The following is a 21,989-nucleotide window of genomic DNA, read 5'->3' as shown; positions in this document are numbered from 1 at the left end:
AGAATTAATTAGTCATATTTGCCAAAGATTTTCTTATAGGTAGGTGTGTTTTCTCTCTTTGCTTTTGAATAGCTTCGTTCTGATCTAATCCATATTTTTAACACCATGAAAAACTCAATCAAGTGTTTACATGAGTTTACAAACACGAGTTTATACAATGCTTCCTTGCAAAGAATGTGTGGTTAGTTTGATCCATACCGCAACCACACGTCTTCAAGAGGCAAAGGATAACAAGATTGGAGTGACCAAATGGGATTAGTGAAAAGGGAATCCAACTGAGGTAGAGAATGAGGATCCATTAAAAGGACTTTATTTAGTTAATACAATGAACGTGATGCTTGTGATGATGAGCAAAAAGATTGTTGGGAATGTTTGAAGTAGAACATTGTCTGTAATGATGAGGGGCAGGGGAAGAATTAATGATAATGGCATATATTATTTATGTTGTACCTCTTAGTTATTCTAACTTGCACTAATCATATAGAACTGGACAAAATAGATCAAAATATTAAATACTTACTGTCTCAGTCTTGTAGAAACACCAATAAATGTTTGGAGGAAAATGGCATCTTCCTTTCCGTGTCATTTGCCTATTACTCTACACTCAACTTTAACATTTAAGACCAGGTTATATAGGTGCATTTCTTTCTGCATTTAGTTAACTGAATTCTATCAGTGTCAGATGTAAGATTAGCAATTATCCCAGCATCTTTGTGAAGCAGAATATAAATTTTTTATCACCCTTGTCTCTTCTTAACTCCTTAATAGTCTGGACTGAATGTTTTGATTGTGTTCACTGATTCCTGACTCCTCCGCTGATATCCATTCTTTCAATTCTTTTTAATCTCTTTGAAGTGTTAATCAAATCATCATTTACAAAAACTTTCTCTATATTTCCCAGGTTAGTATAACCTTTTTCTAAGCTACGTTCTTCCATGGATCAGTGATAGACTCCAGAGAGCAGTTCAGCCCTCAGTCCTTTAACAGCAAACCCAATTAAACCAACCCCTTGCTCTTAGAACAGTACAACACAGGAACTGGCCCCTCTGCCCACCATATTAGTTAATTAGTAATCAAATGCCCAACTAAACTAATCCATTCCACCAACACTATGTCCATAGTATGCCATTTCCTACACATTCATGTGGCTATCTAAAAGCCTCTTGAATGCCTCTAGTATAGACAGGCAGTGCATTCCAGGAACGCACCACACTCTGTATATATATATTTAAAAATCATGCTCTGCTCATTTCCTTTGAGCTTGCCCCCCTCACTGTAAGTGCATGGCCTCTGGTATTAGAAAGGTCAATCCTGGTAAAAGATTCTCCATGTCTATGCCATCTATGCCTTTCATGGTCTTATAAACCTTTATCGGATCTCCCCTTAGTCGCCACAACACTTAGAGAAAACAACCCTGCCCTACTTTCTTCATTGTGCTCTTTAAGAGACGCAGCGCTCTCTCCTTCTTTATCTCAAAATGGCCTAGCAAATTAGTACACTCCACATTGGTCTTCCTATCTTCCTTGGTAAATATTGATTTAGGACCTTATTTGCAATCCTTCCCTCAAGCACATGTTCAATCCTTTATCCCTGAGTGGTCCTACCTGCTCCCTATTTATCCTCTTGCTCCTGATGTATTTATGGAATACCTTGGTATTCACCTTAAAGCTACTTGCCAAGGACTTTTCATGGTCCCTTCTGGCTTTCCTAATTCCCTTTTTGAGTTTTTTTTAAATCCACAAGGGCTGTTTCATTTTAGTTTCATAAACCTTAGATACATTTCCTTTTTCTTCTTGACTAAATTTACCACCTCTTGAAATCCAAGGTCCCCTGACTTTGCCATCCATGTCCTTCCTTCTGACTGGAATATTCCCGTCCTATACCCTGTGCAGTTGATCCTTGAACACCCTCCACATGTGAAATGTAGACTTGCCCAAAAATGGGTGATCCCAATTAATTCTCCTTAGTTCTGGCCTAGTATTCTCATAATTTGTGCTGCTCCAGTTTAATACTCTTCCACAAGGTCCATGCTTATCCTTAATCTATAGTTACCTTAAATTTAAGGAGTTGTGGCCACTGTTCCTTAGCTCATTAACACAAGGTCCAATAGGACCCATCCTTTTAGTGGACTTGATTTAAGAAACTCTCCTGGTACTCCTAGCAAATTCTGCTTTGTGTAAACTTCTTGCACTAAGGCGGTCCCAGACTACACTAGGGAAGTTGAAATAACCCACTACAACAGCCCTGTTGTTTTTACACCTTTCCCCAATCTGCCTGCATATCTGTCCTCAATGTCCCAGTGGCTATTGGAGGTCTATAGTGCATTCCCATCAGAGTGATTACACCTTTCTTATCTTTGAGTTATACGCATATAGACTCAGTGAATGAGCCTTCCATTTTGTCCCCTGAAAGTGCAGCTGTGACAGTTCCAGATTAAATGTGCAACATCATCATTTACCTCCTCTATCTTTTCTAAAACATCAAAACCCTGGAACTTTAAGCATCCATTCCTGTTCCTTTCTGGACCAACTCTCTGTTATGGCCATAGCGTCATAGTTCCAAATACTGATTCATGCTCTTCATCACCCATATCCATGATACTTATAGCATTATAACACTTCAACCCTTCTGTCCAACTGTGTCTGTTCATATTGGGCATAACATCTACAGTCTTTTGAGTCTCACCACTTCCTGATTGGTACTCTGGTTCCCATCCCCCTGCCAAGCTGTTTTAAACCCTCTTAAGCTGCGCTAGCAAACCTCCCAGCCAAGACACAGGTACTCCTCCAGTTAAAGTACAACTTGTCCCTCATGTGTAGGTCTCCCCACTCCAGAAGAGTTTCCAGTCATCCAAGAATCTGAAGCCCAGCCCCATCCACCAGTTCCTAAATCACTCATTCATTTGTTCTGTCTTTCTATGCCTGCCTGACTAGCCTGTGACATCAGGAATAATCCAGGAATTACAACCTTTGAGGTACTGCTTTTCAGCCACTCTCCTAACTATGCAAGATTCCCCCGCCCCCCCCCCCCCAATGACTGATGCCATTGGCGCCAATGTGCACCAGAAGCTCTGGATGACTGAAGCCTCGCCCTCCCCCTTGAGAATGTTTTGCAGCCGCTCTGAGATATCCTCGACCCTGGCACCCAGGAAGCAACACACCATCTTGGTTCACAGTCTTAGAAACTCCTGTCTGTTCCCTTCACTATTGACTATCCTGTCACTATTTTGCTGCCTGATTGTATCCTTCTCTGTTGAGCCTCAGAGCCAGCTACAGCGCCACTTATTTGGCTACTGCTGCTGTCTTCTGATAGGTCTTTCCTCCCAGCAGTATCTAAGGGGGAATGGCCACAGGGGACCCTACGCTGACAGCCTAATCTCTTCTTCTGATGGTTGCTCATCTATCTGAAGCCTGTACCTCGGGTGTAACCACCTCAGTAAAAGTCGCATCTGGACAGTCCTGGTTACCTCCAGATCCAGATCCAACTCCAGTTTCTTGACCTGGTTTGTCAGAAGCTCCGCTTGGGTCAAACTTCCCACAGAAGTGGTCACTTCTGTGGGAAGTACACCCAGAGAGATTGTGAGATTGTCTGTCTCCCCACATCTTGCAGGATGAGCTTTCCACTGCTCTAACGATCATCCTACCTGCCTACACTGAATCAAGGACTAGGGATGAACAACAAAATAGAACTTTACCTGTTTTTACCTGTGCCTTCTCACTGAAGCCTTTGTAAAAACAACCACACATCCCTACAAATTGGTTACATAGAATAGAATAGAATAATATCAGCCCAACCCCCTCAACCCCTCCCCCATAACATATCCCTATCTGAAAAAAAAAGAGAGAAAAAAAAAGAAAAACGAAAGGCTGTCTGGATATCGGAAGATCCCCACATGCTCCATGGAATTCAAAATAACTTTAATATATGTATTTGTTTCTTTCCCCAGAGGACCAACATCTTTATCATCAGAGCACCTATATATACAATCCTATCTTTTGTAAATAAGGGTGCCAAATACTCAGAAATGTGTCATATTTATTCCTTAAATTATAAGTAATTTTTTCAAGTGGAATACAGCTAAAACTTTCATTATTCCAATGACCCATACTTAAGTATGAATCCGATTTCCAAGTAACTGCAATAGCCTTTTTGGCTACTGCCAATGCAATTTTTATAAATTCTTTCTGATATTTGTTCAATTTAAGTTTCGGTTTTAGCCCTTCAATGTCACCTAGTAAAAATAATATTGGGTTATGTGGAAGTTGTGTTCCAATAATTTGTTCCAATAAAACTCTTAAATTTATCCAAAAAGGTTGAATTTTAAAACAAGACCAAGTAGAATGTAAGAAAGTACCAATTTCTTGATTACATCGAAAACATACTCCACCTCTTCATGCTAAAGCCTCTTGAGCCTTTATTCCCAGAGTATTCAAACACATCAAAGTTCATTCCCAAGTGTGTTTTGAAAGGAAACAATAGATAGGAGATTTTGAAATGGACAAACAATATATTTCTGATAATTACAAAGCATTTTCAGGGTTAAGAGACAGACAAGATTCAGCCGAGCAGCTTGTGATGGGATAAATTCAGTATTGTGCATCCACATGGATGATAGAAGAAATTAAAATTAATTTTGGAAGAGAAGGAAATGCCAGTCTTTAGATATTTTACAAGTGTTTGAAATTCACCAATTATCATTAAAATAAATTATTAAAATACATGCTGTTGGAAATTTAGGGCAGGATATTATTACTGTGAACTAAATAGAACACATGTAGTCTCTAAGGATCATATACAACTTTAAACCCATGTTGACTGTTCATTTCACATAATTCAGTACTTGGGTAGGCAGCGGGTGTGCATGGAGCTGCTCTCTAACAGGAGTGTGCAAGGCAATGTGTTCTTAATTGGAGAAGTACAGTTCACACTGGAGGTCAAATGTGTGTGGATCTGACCTCTTGCTCTGTCTGTTGAGTTCTGTACCGATATGGGTTGAAGGAACAGATACACTCTGTATTTGGCCCCTAAGCGTCTTGTTAGCCATTCATTTGAAGGGAAGAGAATGTTTGGACTCTGGCTGAGATTTTTAAATCTTTGCTAGGCACAAAAGAGCTACTGGATGAATGGAGAGCAACAAGCATGGTCTTCCTTTTCAAGAAAGGCAGCTGGGAAGATCCTTGAAATTACAAAAATGTGAGCCTAATATTAGTGTGGTAGGCTGACCCAGATAATTACTGCAGATGGGATTCATAGAGACTTAATTGATTGGATTCAAAATTGGCTTGGCCATAGCAGAAGAGAGCATGATGCTGGAGGGCTGTGTCATATTGTGATTAGTAGTGTTCTGCAAAGATCGATGCAGGGACCTCTTTTCTTTATAATGTACACTTAGTGGCTACTTTATTAGGTAAAGATTGGAACCTGGCTTGGTCTTCTACTCGTACAGCCCATTCACTTCACACATGTTGTGTGTTCAGAGATGCAGTTTTGCACACCACTGTTGTAATGTTTATTTATTTGAGATACTGTCACCTTCCTTCCAGCATGAATCATTTTGGCCATTCTCCTCTTACTCTGATCACCAAGGTATTTTCATTCACAAGACTGCTGCTTTTTGGATGCTTTGTATTGTGCACCATCCCCTGTAAACCCTGGAGACTGTTTTGGGTGAAAACTCCAGGGGATCATCAGTTTCTGAGATACTCTAACCACCCTGTCTGGTACTAATAATCAGTCCATAGTCAAAGTCACTTAGATCACATTTCTTCTCCATTCTGATGTTTGGTCTTGACCATGTGTGTATGTTCTTATGCATTGAGTTTCTGCCACATAATTGGCTGGTTAGATGTTTTCTAAAATTATCTATTAGTTACATATTAGACAGGGCACCATGGTACCATAGCAGTTAGTGCAATGCTATTATAACTTGGGATTTTCCAGAGTTCGGAGTTCAATTCCAGTGCCATTTTGTAAGAAGTCTCTGTACGTCCTCCCTGTGGAATGTATGGGTTTTCCCCGGGTGCTCCAGTTTCTTCCCACAGTCGAAAGACGTACTGGGTAGGTTAATTGGTCATTGTAAATTGTCCTGTGATTAGGTTTTGGGATTACTTGGGTGGCAATTAACAAGCAGGTGTATAGGTGTACCTAATAAAGTGGCAACTGAGTGTATATAGATGATTTGGATGATTTATTGTTAACTGATTAGTAAGTTTGCAGATGGCATAAAAAATAGCAAGGTTGTGGCGCATGAGAAAGATTATCAAAGGATTCAGCAAGATATAGACTAATTGGAAATGGCAGATAGAGTTTATTCCAGATAAGAATGATGTGTTGCGTTTTGGGAGTTATACAATAAAATGCAAGAGGAACTTATACAATAAATAGCAGAACACTTTGGAATGTTACGGACACTCTGGGTACGTATCCATAACTCTCTTTAAGTGGCATCGCAAGTAAATCGTGTGGCAAAGACGGCGTACAGCATGCTTGCCTTCATCAGTCAGGGTGCTGAGTGTAAAAGTCAAATCACATTGTAGCTATATATAGCTTTGGTTCAGTGATGTTTAGATTATTGTGTGCTGTTCTAGTCACCACACACAGGCAACATGTAGAGGTTTTGTAGAGGCCACAGAAGCATTTCACCAGCATGTTGTCTGGATTAGAGAGTATTAGCTATAAGGAGAAGCTGGACAAACTTGGACTGTTTTCTCTGGGGTATCGAAGGCTGAGGCATCACCTGAGAGAAGTATATAAAATTATGGTGTTATTGAAGGGCAGAGTTATTTTCCAGAATGGAAGTATCAAATGCCAGAGGGCATAGCATTATGGCGAGAGGGGAAAGTAAAGGAGATGTGCAGGGGAAGTTTTTATGCAGAGAATAATAGATGCCTGCAAGGTGCTGCCAGGGGAAGTTTTAGCAGCATCTGTGAAAGCAGCATTTAAGAGGTATTGGGACAGATGCATGAACAGGTAGGGAATAGATCACATGCAGGCAGATGTGCAGTTTAAATTGGGATCGTGTTTGGCACAGACATCATATGCTAAAGAGCATTTTCTTGTACAGTACTGTTGTATGTTCTATGTCACAAGTGTTCATTATGTTGCAAGTAGTCCTAGACTGCAGATAGAGAGCAGTGTTTCTGTGAAAATGGCTGAAGAATGGCAGATGGAGTTTAATCCAAACAAATGTGAAGTGGTGCGTTTTGAGAGCACTTATGAAGCTGGAATATATACCATGAATGGCAGGTTCTTAGGGACGACACAGAATCAGAGGGACCTTGAAATATAGGTCCATAGATCTTTAAATGTGGCAGTGTCAGTAGATAGCTTGGTTTTGAAGATATTTAAGATGCTGGCTTTCATTAATCAGGGTAGTGAATACAGTAGTGGAGAGTGTTGTTGTGTGAATGAAGTCACCAGAGAAAATTACTGGTAGAAACAAGGCAGCTTCTTTATTCGACGGAACAAGATACATCGGGCATCATATGGAGACACTGCACTCCCCCGATTTCGAGTATTTGCAACTCGCTTCTTTCTGCTTTCACTGTTCCCCTCCTACACCCATAATATAAATAGCCTGTCCGGTTGTTGGCAAGGATAGGTCTGTTACTGATACCGATGCCCCCGTGTCCACTAACCTGTTGCACTGATGCCCCTCTAACAATACTGCTGTGTACATCTGCGTGTCACCAGCGCTGGCAGTGGGGCCCGCATCATCATCTTTTTCTGACCTAGGAGCCATCTTTACTAGCTCTATGATCTGATCGACAGTCAGATTGGTCAGACTGGGACTGATGGGGTGAGAGATTGTGCGTCTGTTGTGACATTCACCTGTTTTTCTTTCCTTTTTTTCAGACACTGCCCCTACCATGTCCCAACAGGCCACATCTGTAGCATATCAACTCCTTTACCCTCCCACGTCTATTCCAGCAGTTCTTTGCTTCGTGCCCTGGTCACTGGCAACCAAAACAAACTCTCTGGGACATCACAGCAGCTGCATCCACTATAGCCATTTTACGATCTCTCTTGCACTTTCTTCGGTTTATCTCACTGGCCCACAGAAGTATCGCAGAGTAGGTTGACCCCACTGTTATGCCTATAGACCGGCAAACCTCCTGCTGGGCTGAGCTCAGGCTTTCCTTCATCATTTTCAGAAAAACTGGTCTTCGTTCCCTGGATTATCCAACCCGGAATACTCTTCGTACACTCGATATTTATGTTCTGCATAATCCGTGGCTGTCTCATCAGCTCTCTGAGTCCCTGCTGTTAGCATTCCCAAGTTACTCTCGCCTCCCCCCCCCGTCGCTGCTTCACTTCCCCTTTAAACGATATCTTCCTTCATTGCTGGCAATCCTGATAGTTGCCCATATGCCATCCTGCACCCTCTGGGTTATCCTGTCCCACATATTCCTCGGACACTTCGCTTTTACCAACACGTGTATATCTTTAGGATGCATCTGGTGAATTTCAAACATTTCCTCCAGCTTGCGCCAGAATTCTGAATTCCCACAGGCAACTTTAAGGGAGGGCAACTCTTGATAAAATGCTCTGTTTCTCCCCGAGGGTGAAGGGCTTATGAATAGTCGTAATCAGAGTCACCGGCTGGCTCGGATCATCAGGGTTCTTGACCTGATGTTGCCTGACCTCAATAGATGCCATGCCTACAGATATATCTGGGTAAAACCTCTCTCTGACTTATCTCCACACTAATTCCCACCATAGGCAAAATATAAAAGACAGTCACCAGTTAAACAGCACATACTTAAAACCGCAGAGAATGTACTCCACAATCTGCCACTTTTGAGCACCTGAACTCATGATGCCTGCTGTATTGCTTTACATCACACTTGCAAAACGTATATGCTTAAAGACCATTTCCTTGAATGAGTATACACGCCCCCACTCTGGTGTCCCGAACCGTCGGTAACCACCCTTTGCAACTGGTGGCTCCGTCTCACCAAATTAACACGTAAAGTTTCCTCTCTTGTACGCGGACATTCTACTTTGATATCTACCAGTCAAGCTCTCCGCGTTCGTCATACCTCGTGTTCCCGTGTACCACTGGCCCGAACAGATCCAAGTGTGAGTGCTAATTTAAAAAAAAATATTCAACCCAACCACACAACTGCCAGGATTGCTGGCCACATGATGGGTCACGAAGGTTTCCCATTCCTGACACCAAATGTCATTGTGTGAATGAAATCACTGGAGAAAATTACTGGTAGAAACAAAGCAGCTTCTTTATTCAACAGAACAAGATTTTTTTAAACAAAATATACTTTATTCACAATAAAATTATTTACAATAAACCATTCAAAAACTCTGAATACTTTACAGACGTTACATTCTATACAGTTCAACAATTTCAGCCACTCATGGAACAAGGTACCTCAGGTATCATATGGAGATGCTTTTGGTGAAAAGGTCTCCAGACTCCACGTGGGGCTCGATATTTCATGTGTCAAACATCAAAGGACAACTCAATATTTACAATGTTTGGGCAATGCTTTCTTTGAATCTACATACAACCTTTACACCTCCTGATTCACTTCCACACCACAAACATCCACAGAATTTTAATCAGCATTGTCTGGACTGGGATTTACAGCTTTTAGCTGCACTCCAAATTAGATAAACAATACATTTTCAGTTGTGAAGAATGGTAGCCAAAGTCAGTTGTTAAATATATATATATATGTCCTAAACCAAAAAAAACCACTCTAACAGAGAGGTTCAGAATCAGAATCAGGTTTATTATCTCCGGCATGTGTCATGAAATTTGTTAACTTAGCAGCAGCAGTTCAATGCAATACATAATATAGAAGATAAAATAAATAAAATAATAATAATAAATAAACAAATTACAGTATAGTACATTGAATAGATTAAAAATTGTGCAAAAAACAAAAATAATATATATTTAAAAAGTGAGGTAGTGTTCAAGGGCTCAAAGTCCATTTGGGAATCAGATGGCAGAGGGGAAGGAGCTGTTCCTGAATTGCTGAGCATGTTCCAAGTAAACAATAGCTTGGTTAGAACTCAGCTGGAGTACTATGTGCAGTTCTGGTCATCAAGGCATAGAAAGGCTGTCATAGTGCTGGAGAGAGTGCAGAGGAAATTTACCAGGATATTGCCAGGGATGCAGCAGTTCAGTTATGAAGTAAGTCTGGGTATTTTCTGTCTGGAGTGGAAGAGGTTAAGAGGATATATGATTGCATTATATAAAATTATGAGGAATATAAACAGGGTAGATTGCTGGAAGCCTTGCCACATATCTGAGATAGAGTAAAGTGGAGGACATAGATTTAAGGTAAGGGCATTGGTTTAGAGGAGGTTTGAGGTAGACCTCCTTCATCCAGAGGGTGGTAAGAATCTGGAATGTGCTGCCAGAGAGAGTGGCTGATGCTGGGTCACTGACAGCATTTACGAGTTGTCTTCAAAGAATCACTTGAGCATAGAAGGTCATGGACTAAGTGCTAGGGAATGGGGTTAATATGAAAGGGTGCTGACTGGTCATCATGGACTAGTGGGGCTGAATGGCCTGTTTCCATGCTATTGATTCTGTGATTCACATAGAGCTGCTTCCTCTTAGCATTTACCATAAATAGAGGAAATTCCATGGGGCTATTTTGGAGGCTGTGTTGTTGGCTATATGCATGGAGAAAAGACACACTAATACTTCCCTTTTACCATCTAACCCACTCAACAGAGAGTCGGGCAAACTGCATATTTTTAAATGTGTAATGTATCTGTTTATTTAATAAAATCTTATTGAGTCATCTGATTCAATAAAGTTGGGTGAGAAATTCTGATTTAGTGAGTAGGTAATTGATTTTCTAACTCGCTTTTGGTTTCTTAAAAGTTTGGTCAGCATAATATTAGGAAATCCAGTTTTTCTGCTTTACTGTAGGCACCCTATCCATAACCATTCATTCACTCCATCTCTGATTTGTTCAGAATGCAGTGTAGCAACTCATCTTCCAAACCCATGACCTCTAGAAGGACAACGGCAGTAAAAGCATTGGAACACTACCAATTGGAAGTTTCCCTACAACCACATACCATCCTGACTTGGAAATATATTGATGTTTCTTTAATTGTGCAAAAAATAGGAATAATATATATTAAAAAAGTGAGGTAGTGTTAAAGGGTTCAATGTCCATGGAAGAAAGGGAAGGGGAAGAGCAGCAAAGAGAGGGTAAGGAGATAAGGTGAGAGAGGGCAACAGGAATGGGGAATGGTGACAAAGAGGAGCAGAGGGCAGGGTAACTAGTGGAAGTTTGAGAAATCAGTGTTCATGCCAGCAGGTTGGAGGCTACTCAGATGGAAGATAAGGTGTTGTTCCCCAACTTGAGTGCCATCATGGCAGTAGAGGAGGCCATAGACTGACATGTTGAAGTAGAAATGGGAACAGGAAGAAGAATTGAAATAGGTGGTCACTGGGAGATCCCACTTTTTGTGGCGGATTGAAGCGGTCTCTCAATCTACATCGGGTCTCATCCATATACAGGAGGCCACGCTGGGAGCACTAGATGCAGAAGATGACCCCAACAGAATCACAGGTGAAGTGTTGCCTCACCTGAAAGGACTGTTTAAGGCCCTGAATAGGGGTGAGGGAGGAGGTGTAGAGCAGGTGAGCAAATTGCTGATTTGTCATGCAAGCAGCTGAAATAATTGAATACGTTTTTCAGTGCAGCTTTACCTGACTGGACTACATTCATTTGCAAGGAAATATTGACCATTGCTCTAAAAGCTGGGGGCAGCTTTAAGGGAATGGGGACACTAGAGAGTGCCGATGCTAACTTCTGGAGGAAAAGAACCAGTTGAGCAGCATCTGAGGGAGTAAGGGAGGGAGGAAGAGGATTTGTTGACATTCCAACCTGATGCGGAGTCTCGCCTTGAACATCGGCAGTTCTTCTCTCACACCCCCACAGATGCTGCTCAACCTGCTGAGGTCCTCCAGCAGTCTGATCTTTACAGTAAATTACTGATTTGGGAGGAATATGCAAGATACACTTCCTCACTGAATGCTGATGCTCAAATATCCTGAAATTAACCCTGGATCTCATTTGAATTGTGTTGATAAAGGAGATAAAGGATCAGACATCACAGCAATCCTTGGGTAACTGGAGCTAGTGATGGGGTTTGTGAAGAGAGAGAGAAAATAAGACATCCCCAATGGGACATCTAAATCTTGCTGATCATCCTCCTTTCTGCACTGCTAGTATCTACTGCTCTGCCTTTGGAGGTGTAAAATGAGTTAGTGCTTTGTTTTGTGTGTACAGATCGCCATGCCTCATCAGTGGCTTGAAGGTAACCTACCTGTTAGTGCCAAGTGTGCTGTCTGTGACAAGACGTGTGGCAGTGTGCTCCGCCTACAGGACTGGAGATGTCTCTGGTGTAAAGCCATGGTAAGTGGTTTAACTTGTTCTTTTTGCTGCTATGGGAAGATTGTACAGTGAATTGAAACCATACAATGTTCAGATGCTCCATAAAATGTTGTGTAGTTTCATTTGATTTACAATGCAGAAACATGCTGTTATGATCATAAAGCCTCAACATATCCATCAATATGTTAGAGTCCTGTGAGTTGTACAGCAGAGAAACAAGCCTGTTGCCCATCAAGACCATTGCGAACTTTTTGCCCATTCATATTCATGTCAGTGTTAGGATTGCAACCTTCTGTGCCTTCTGTCATTCTAGTGAATGCCTAAAGGCCTGTCTAGAAGTAGTGATGTATCTGGTCCTACCACCTCCTTATGCATGTATTTCAGATATCAGCCACTCTCTGTGGAAACAAAACAATACCCCTATGGTCTCTTTTAATGCTCCTTAACTCACCTTAAACCTATGCCCTCTTCATTTTGATCTCCCCACCATGGGGAAAAAAGATTTTGATGATCCACCTATCAATGCCTCTTATAATCATATATCCTTACATCCTACAAACTGTATCATGTCTTTCTAATAATTTATCTTCCTCATCTATTTTGTGATTTTGCCCCAACTCCATTTCCTCTAGTTTCACATTACCAAACAGAGCAAGAGATTCATGCAGAATTCATTTAACAATATTCCTTTATTCGTCGCTTTAGGCAGCCTGACGTGGAAAGATCTTCACTGTGCAACCCTCTCTATACTGTTGCAAACTCTTCAATCAGATGACCACTCAGCTTCTGTTTTTAGGAAATGGTGATGGGAGACAGGACAGACTGGGATGGGGTGAAATGAGGTTGAAACACCTGGAACTCTGATAGTCACACAGCTGCTCAGTGGAGGTGCAGTATGACAGTGATCATCACAATGTTATGAAGTATGTATCCAATCCTGGATGCTCACTTCCTGAAATACTTTCCTAGTGGGTTGAGCTCTACAATAATCAGAATCAGGTTTAATATCACTGGCATATGTTGTGAAGTTGCAATGCATAATCCCAATAGTCACATTGGTGCAGGAAAGTTTACATCAGAAGATAGTGACTACAAAGGCTCTGGTGTTGTTTGAATATGGTATCTCACTTGTTTCTGGAATGCAAAGGAGCATAAGAACATGGAATGCGCTGCCAGAGCAAGTGGTTGAAGTAAGTAGATTCACAAGATTTAAAAGGAACTTTAACAGGTTTGTGAATAGGAAAGATTAAGAGGGATGTGGCCAAATGTGGAAAATGAGAATATCTTAAATGGGAATCTTGGTCAACAAGAAGCAGTTAGACTGGTCCTGATTCCATGATGTATGTGTTTAACATGACTCTGAACGGGGGCATCAGGGTTAGCGTTGGGAAGTCCTTGTGACATGAATATTTGTTTAGATGTGCCAGGGTAAATCTCAACCAGAACTCCAAGATTTGATGTGAAAATTGCCGTAATGGCTTTCCCCTACAGAAACAAAATATTTTTTCAAACTTGTGAAGTTGAACCATAGCAGCACAGTGTTTAAGTTTCTAGGCTGTCATGTTCTGAGATATTACAAACTTCTGTTCAAGCCTTTTCAAAGTTTGTAATATTTTATTGTATTTCTGAGGCATGCTCCTGGCCATCTTCTGCTAAGTATACAATTATTTCATGCTTGTCGTTTTCTTGTCCATTCTTGTAACTGTTAGACACTCTGTCTGTCTCTGCAAGGTGCACACTGCCTGCAAAGAATTGTATCCTCGAAAATGTCCCCTGGGCCAGTGCAAAGTGTCCATCATTCCTCCCACTGCGCTGAATAGCATTGATTCCGATGGTAAGTAATGACACTGATGAGATCTATTGCCATTCTAGGCGTCTTTATGTCATTTAATCTTGTAATGTGGTGTGAGCCTTGTTATCGGAGCTCATTTTAGCTTCTGGCATTGCATCTTACAGAATTGAATTATAGCAGAATTTTGTTAGTGAAATAAACTGGTAAATATCAAAAATAATGCTGCAGATTCAGTTCAGGGAATCAATAGATGTTTTTAAGATGATTGAAGGATTTGATAGGATATCTTTTTCTTCTATGGTGTTTGTTGATGGAGTTGGGTGTAGGTGTTATATAGGATTCAACACATCTCGATCTAAAGCTAACCTATCTGGGCATGCTCATCCAGGCTTTTAAATTTTCCAAGGATTTGTTATTTTTCTTTCTCCATAACCTCCTTAATCACTTTTCCTGATCTCTACTTTATGTGATGTCTTGTTTCATCAGATTATGTTCTTGAGAGCCGCTTTGGAACATTTGGCAACACTCAATGGGCTTTGTAGACATAGGCTATTTTTGTTGCAATCCCTGGGACATATCTATTTTTAATGACCCTATTCTGCTTGATTTTAATCCTCGACTCCTACTCTGCTAAATGTTTCTTGCAAAGGATCTTTGCTGCTGAAGTGTGTTACTATATGTGTACAGTAGAACAGTAAATCTTTGCCCCAGTTTCTGGTGAGTTGCTGCCAATTTCCCTCCACATTCTTCACGTTTACCACAGTGTTGTGTTCTTTTCAGTTACAATTAAGTAAAGAAGTAGCTGCAGATGGCAGTTACACAGGTTAAACGGAAAATGACAGTGCCCTGGATTAATTCTGTTCAAAGGCTCAGCCTTTATATGGAAAGCAGTGAGTTGTTGATAGTGACTGTGATACTGATAGAAAGCCAGCCAGTGTTGGCTCTTGTCCCTGTTCGTGGGGGATTCCATATAAAGCCTCTCCAGTGTACCCACATGATATAAAATTAGAAGCCACACCAATGTTTATATATTTGTGTAGAGACTATTGCATCCCCATTGCAATGGTTTGCAGATAATTAAATACTTTTGAACTGTTGTAACTACAATATTATATTGAAATAAGGTTGGCAAGTTTCCACAAAAAGCAGTTATTTGAAAGAGTGAATGCTTATCTTTGGTCACTGTTTATTGCAGGATAAATATTGTCCGGAATACTTAGGGGAGAAATTCCTCTACTTTTTCCTCTAAAGTGTCACAGTGGCACAGCTGGTCAAACCACTCTCTCACAGCTTCAGTGAGCCAGGCTTGATCCTAAACTTAGGTGTGGCCTGTTTGGAGTTTCAACGCTGTCCCTGTGACTATGTGTGTTTAATCCATGCTATCGTTCTTTGTCTCTTAAAATGGAGAAATTGGAGCTTTTCAATCTGATTTAAGTTTGAAAATTTTAACAGGATTGAGCTCCAGTTTTATTTTTCATCCTACTGTGCAGCAGTCCTCCAGTACTGTACAATAGGGCAGTGTGGATTATATGCTTAAATCTCTAGAATGCAGCATGAACCCACAACAATCTGATTTAGGAGGGAGAAATCACATTGAACTAAGGCTCATGAGAGGATATCATGTTTAAAATAGACTTCCAAAGCTGCATGTCCAGCAGTTGATGCTTTTCAGTAACCCAGGCATGTGAGTCAAATCCAACTATAGAAATCAGCGTAAAATAAAATAAAACTAGATGCTGAAAAATTGAAAATGCAGGAAATGCTGAGCAGGTCAGAGAGGATCTGTACCACATTTCCATCTATGTACTTCCTGCACCTCTATTCTTACCTCTTCTCCAACAAGACAGCAAGAGAAAAGTTTTCCTGACTCTTAACATGCTTCTGCATTCAACAGATCATCCTTTGCAAATCCCACCAGTTCTAACAAGATTCCACAACCATTCACATCTGTTTTCAGTATTTCTAAGTGATTCTCTCTTTGTGAATTCCTGGCTTGCTCTTCCAACCCAATAGTGACTCCCCATCTTCTGTTATTTCACCATGAAACTTCAGGAGGTGTAACACCCGTCCTTTTACCTCTTCTTTTCCCTCTTCTTTTCCCAAGCTGTGGGAATCCAAACAGTCTTCATAGGTAAGGTAGAGATTCTCTTGCACTTCTTCCAATCTAAGGTATTGCATTCAGTGTTCACAATGTGGTCTCCTGTACTCTGGAGGAATCAAACACAGACTGGGTGATCATTTTGTAAAGTACCCGCATATAGTCCATAGTAGTTATCCTGAGTTTCCTGCTACTTACCCCATCCTACTCTCACTTTGACCTCTATCTGTGGCTTCCTGTATTACACAAGCTTGAGGAACAACACCCATCTTATATATGGGCATAATGTAGCCTTCAGGACTCAATATCAAATTCTCCGACTTAAGCTTATCTTTTTCTTTCTGCCTATAAAATGGTAATTTATTCCTGTCTTCACATCGATTCCATTTTCTGGGCATGTCCCACAGCCTTGAATTACATAGGAAAAAAAAAGTTTAATCTGATGGTAACTGCTACTTAACTGCCACTATAAGTATCTGGTCTCACCCTATCAGAGATGTTCCATTCATCCACACATCCCATCTTCTCTCAATGTAAAACTAACTTGTCAGTTCAAGTTTAATTGTCATTCAACCATACATGAATACACATGAATACAGCCAAGTGAAGCAACGTTACTCCGGGGCCAAGGTGCAAATCACAGTACCGACAGTGATTACACAACACAAGGCACGTACAGCCCATATAAAATAACAATAAAATACACTCACATACAAAAACAGTTCAAGGCATTGAGTCCATGAACGTTACAGAACTCTGCAATCAAACACAATATGGATTGTCTTCTGCTAAGTGAATACCGGGGGGAGCACCAGCTCCACTCCACCTCTGGTGGAGTACACCGACTTCGATGCCTCTCTCCTGGGCTATGGAAATGGGTGGCACCATGGCTTGAGGCCTCGTCCTCTTAACAACTGAGGCCAAACAGCTTCCTCACCATCCGCCAAAAACATCAGTGAATCAGACTTGCAGAATTCCACATTAACAGGTTCTTGCAATCCAAAAAAAGTGACTAAGGTGAGCAAATTGCACCAACTCCTCTGATGCCTCTGACGCAGACAGCTGCACGATACGCACAAAGTCCAGTGCCTTCAGTTTCTTCATCCATGAACAACTCGCCGATGGGGTAGACCTGGAGTATAAGTTCTTAACATCCAACAGGATCCTGTGATCATAAAAAAAGTATATAAAAGACAATAACACATTTGGTTGACCCCATAGAAGCTGCTGCGATCGAACATGCTGCTGTTTTACTGCAAGCGCTGTGCTATGGTGCTCTGATGAATGGTGTCAGACTTGAAGCATTGACTCTTTCTCTGTATAGATGCTGTCTGACCTGCCTAGTGTTTCCATCATTTTCTGTGTTTAAGTAAATTTAATGAATTGCTTGCTTGTAAATTTTGGTAACTTGTGAGTTAGCATAAAAATTCTGAATATGAAAGTTATCTATTGTAAAGGCATTATAGATTCCTTGCTATTATTGAGAAAAGGAAGTCACTGCAGTCAGACAGTTTTGGTCTGCTAATGCCTCCCTCGGTATAATTTTACTGGGAACTCAGATGTATGGTGTTTCTGTCCATCTGCATCCCTGTCCATCCAGCTCTCCCTCCCCCATACCACTTCGAACCTGTGGTCTTTCATAACAAACTACCTGTAAAATTTGTACCCATCTGTACAATTTACAGATATTGATTTTCTGTGACAAAGGGGGTACTTTGCTGCAATGATTACTTGAAGTGTCTAATCTTTTGGATACTGTGGCACTGGTTACTCCCGATAATGAAAAGTTTAGGCGTGAGCTCATTCAGCTAAGAACATTGTTTATCAGTTACTTGCACCACTCCCCCATCACATAACCCTTCCCTAATTTATATTAATCCATGAGAAGGAGTCCTGTCCATCTATCCTTTAGCATCCTTCACCAGGATAGCTCCATAACAATTATTTCAACATATTTCTTCTTCATTTTTGATATTGTGTTCCCCATTTCAGTCATTATCTCCTCCCCATGCTCATTCTCCAGGAAGGTTTTAAAGATGTGGAAGGTCGACGAATGGCTTTGCCATACAGCTTGTTCACCCATCCAATGTTAGGCTGGACCACATGCTGCCATCTACTGTTGTGTGCCAATACTGCTCAGCATTCCAGTATTTAAAATTGATGATAAACTTACCCCTCTCTTCCCCACATTGGTTTTATTTCTCCACAGTGAATAGATGGTAATCCACTATAAAACACAGGCTGAACCACATTGCAGCAAAAGGGGAGAAACTAGATTAATTTGAGTTGAGTGTTCATCCAGATCATCAAAAAAACCCAAGAAAATAAGAGCAGGAGTAGACCACCAGGCTTTTCAAACCTGCCCTGCCACTCAATATGATCATTGCTTATCTATGCTGACCTCAGTTCTTCTTCGGTTCCAGATCCTCATAACTCTCAATCATTTGATCTTTTAAATATTTACTTTCCTTCTCCTTAAGTATATCTAAAGATCTGGTCTGCATTGTCCCTGGGTCAGAGGATTCACCACCTTCCGAGAGAAGAAATCTACACAGCTCAGTTTTAAATAACCAGTGTTCCACTTTGCAGCTATGTTTACGATTCCAAATCTAGCGAAAAAAAGTTGCTCACATTCCTGTTTCAAGGTATGAAGCCAACCCAGCTGAGGTTTATCATGTGGATTGTTTTTGGTGCAGGGTTTTGGAAGGCCAGTTGCCCGCCGTCTTGCGCTAGCCCCCTCTTAGTCTTTGTTAACTCGAAGAGTGGAGACAATCAAGGAGTCAAGTTCCTTCGAAGATTCAAGCAGTTGTTAAATCCAGCTCAGGTGTTTGATCTTATGAATGGGGGACCTCATCTTGGGTAAGCCTGATTCAGAAGGTATTTTCAACTAAGTTATTCTTGGAAATGTAAGCATCTTCCCATGTGACAGTTACTGATTTCCATCAGAATATTCTGTTTGTGGTAGAGTCACTTACATAAGTATGAATTTTTGTATTACCTGGTGTAACCTCACATTTTGCAGTATTCTAGTTTTATTGATTATGTTGCAAAGACCTGTTTGCTTTTAAAAGTTAAGATGCATCCTTACATGAATGTCCATGTTCTTTTCAATCACTGACTTGGTAATTTTCCTATCTGTCAACATCTTGTGGTTTGTAGGTCTGCCTGCGATAACATTAATGTAGGAATGAGTCTCTGAAATAGGGCTGAAGATTGAGAGAGAAAAGTCCTGGTTGCTTTCTAAAATGCCTTGTTCTTGGGGTACAATATTGGAACTTGGGGGCATTGAATTTGCAGGAAGCAGGTTTTATTCAAATTTTTAGCAACACACACAAAGTACGAGGTACTCAGCAAGAAAGGCAGTATCTATGGTGGGGAGCAATTAGCCGACATTATGGGCCGAAACCCTTCATCTGGTCTGGAAAGGAAGGGGCAGAAGCCAGAATAAGAAGGTGGGGTGTAGGGGAAAAACAAACTAGCAGGAAGATAGGTAGGACCAGGTGAGGAGGAATAGAAATCAACGTTAAATGGGTACCTTCTGGCAGATACTGCATTTTGTGACAGTCAGAGAGTAGGTGCTTGTCAAAGTGGTCCCCGAATCTTTGGCGTCTCACTGATGTAGAAGAGGCTGCGCTGGGAGCACCGGATACAATAGATGATGCTAAAGAACTTGCAGGTAAAATGTCATCTCATCTGGAAGTATGGTAATGAGGGAGGCGGAGGCTACCCATTTCAATTTGACTTCCCATTGCCATTGTGACATGTGCATCCATGGCTCCCCCTACTGCCATGATGAGGTCAACTCAGGTTGGAGGAGCAACACCCATATTGTGTTTGGGTAGCATCCAACCTGATGACATGAACATCAATTTCTCTAACTTCTGGTAATTTCTACCCCCTCTCCTCACTTTTTTCTGTTCCTCATTTCTGGTTACCTCTTCTCTTCACTGGCCCATCACCTCCTCCTAGTTCCCCTCCTCCTCCCCTTTCTTCCATTGTCCACTATCCTCTCCTATTAGATTTCTTTTTCTTTAGCCCTTTACCTCTTCCACCTATCTCCTCTCAGTTTCTTACTTCATCCTCCCTCCCTGCCCACCACCTTGGTCTCACCTATAATCTGCCAGTTTATACTCTTCCTCCTCCACTCACCTTTTTATTCTTACTTCTGACTCATTCCTTTCCAGTCCTGATAAAGGGTCTCAGCCTGAAACATCAACTATTCATTCCTCTCCATGGATGCTGCCAAATTTGTTAAGTTCCTCCAACTTTTTATGTGTGTTGATCTAGATTGACAGCATCTACAGAATCTCTTATGTTTAATCTATCATGCTACAGGATAATAAATTTGCTCCTTTGGTAAGCTCTACTTATTTCCTCTTTTCCAGTTTACGATTGTTTCAAAAATTTGACACTTTCCGTATCCTAGTTTGTGGAGGAGATGGAAGTGTTGGGTGGGTGTTATCTGAGATTGATAAATTAAATCTGCACAAACAGGTGAGTTGCAGTGAATGCTACCTAATGTTATTCCAGCTTTTTTATATCAGTGATCTTGTCAATTGCTTACTTCATGCCTACAGGTCCTTACCATTAAAAACTGTTCTTTAGCACTATGCTTTAATATTAATGTATTATGAACTGATTGGAAATTGCTTATTATATGTTGTCTTTACAGATTAAATTTACAGTATATCCCAGCTCCAGAAACGCTGCTATAGAATAAAGTGTATCCTCTATTCATTTCAGTTATAGGAATACTATTCTCTCCATGTTTTGTATATCATTAGGTCTCCATTGTTTTTGCTGACAGAAAAGCATTTCATTGCCTCTCTGCTTCAATAATCTTCCAGTGTAACTTTTTTCACATTCCCAAGTCACAGTTTTCATTTTTCCCATCTTTACAAAGCATTGCTTAGACAACATGTTGATGTAAAGGTGTGGAGGGAAGTTTGCAGGTTCTTCCAGAATTCGCTGGCATTTCCTTTCATTGATTTTTTTTGATTATGTTTCTACATTTCTAATTGTCCATTAGTCCTAATTGTCTCATCAGCATGTTTGGAAATTTTGCTTCACTTATCATACATATTAACAATTTATTATTTTTCCTTCAAATTCCAGCCATTTTTACCTCCTATCTCTCCAACCTCAGCTGTTACTCATTTGGCTGTGTACCATGTAAAAAATATTTGTTGTGTTTCTCCAGCTCTGATGTTAGCAATGTAAGACAAAGGTTCCAGTAGGATGGCATTATGTGGCTTTCCATTCCTGATACAACAAGGTATCCATGTCCAAATGTCAGTTAATAGATCTCCCATGATCATGCCCAAGAGATCACCTCCAGTGGAAATTAAGCATAAATGTCTGTGATTACTAGTTATGAATTTTGACTCTTTTATTTTGTGTTTTACCAGTTGTCTTCAATTTTGTTTGAATTTACCAAAAGTACTGAGCTAGAAATCAAAGCTTCTCACCAGTCCTCATTTTTATTGATTCAGTGATGCAAGTTTTCTGAATGTATTTGACCTACTTTAGTTGTTTGTAACCATAATCTATGGGTTAGAGTAGGTTTCTCCTGCCTCCTGCTGCTAAAATTGATTATTTGTTTTTTTGCTAGATTGAATGATTCCCTTTAAAATTCAACATTACATCGTAAATACTGCATATTGTAGAACTCTAAAATAAAATTAGAAAATGGAAATATTCCACAAGTCAG

The 21,989-nt window shown here is 40.6% G+C and overlaps 1 protein-coding gene across 7 annotated transcripts in view; it reads left to right on the top strand.

The window, feature by feature from the left end:
- dgkh (diacylglycerol kinase, eta) overlaps nucleotides 1-21,989 on the top strand; it is a 522,439-nt gene that overhangs the window by 328,321 nt on the left and 172,129 nt on the right. For all 7 annotated transcript variants that reach the window (XM_073046012.1, XM_073046011.1, XM_073046013.1 and 4 more), the window contains 4 exons: nucleotides 12,285-12,410; nucleotides 14,121-14,223; nucleotides 18,976-19,138; nucleotides 20,665-20,773. In XM_073046012.1, the coding sequence (XP_072902113.1) occupies nucleotides 12,285-12,410; nucleotides 14,121-14,223; nucleotides 18,976-19,138; nucleotides 20,665-20,773 (501 nt within the window). The remainder of the gene's footprint in view (nucleotides 1-12,284; nucleotides 12,411-14,120; nucleotides 14,224-18,975; nucleotides 19,139-20,664; nucleotides 20,774-21,989) is intronic.

Source organism: Hemitrygon akajei, chromosome 5 (genome assembly GCF_048418815.1).
Source record: "Hemitrygon akajei chromosome 5, sHemAka1.3, whole genome shotgun sequence".
Lineage (NCBI taxonomy): Eukaryota > Metazoa > Chordata > Chondrichthyes > Myliobatiformes > Dasyatidae > Hemitrygon > Hemitrygon akajei.
This window is presented reverse-complemented; position numbering and strand designations above follow the sequence as displayed.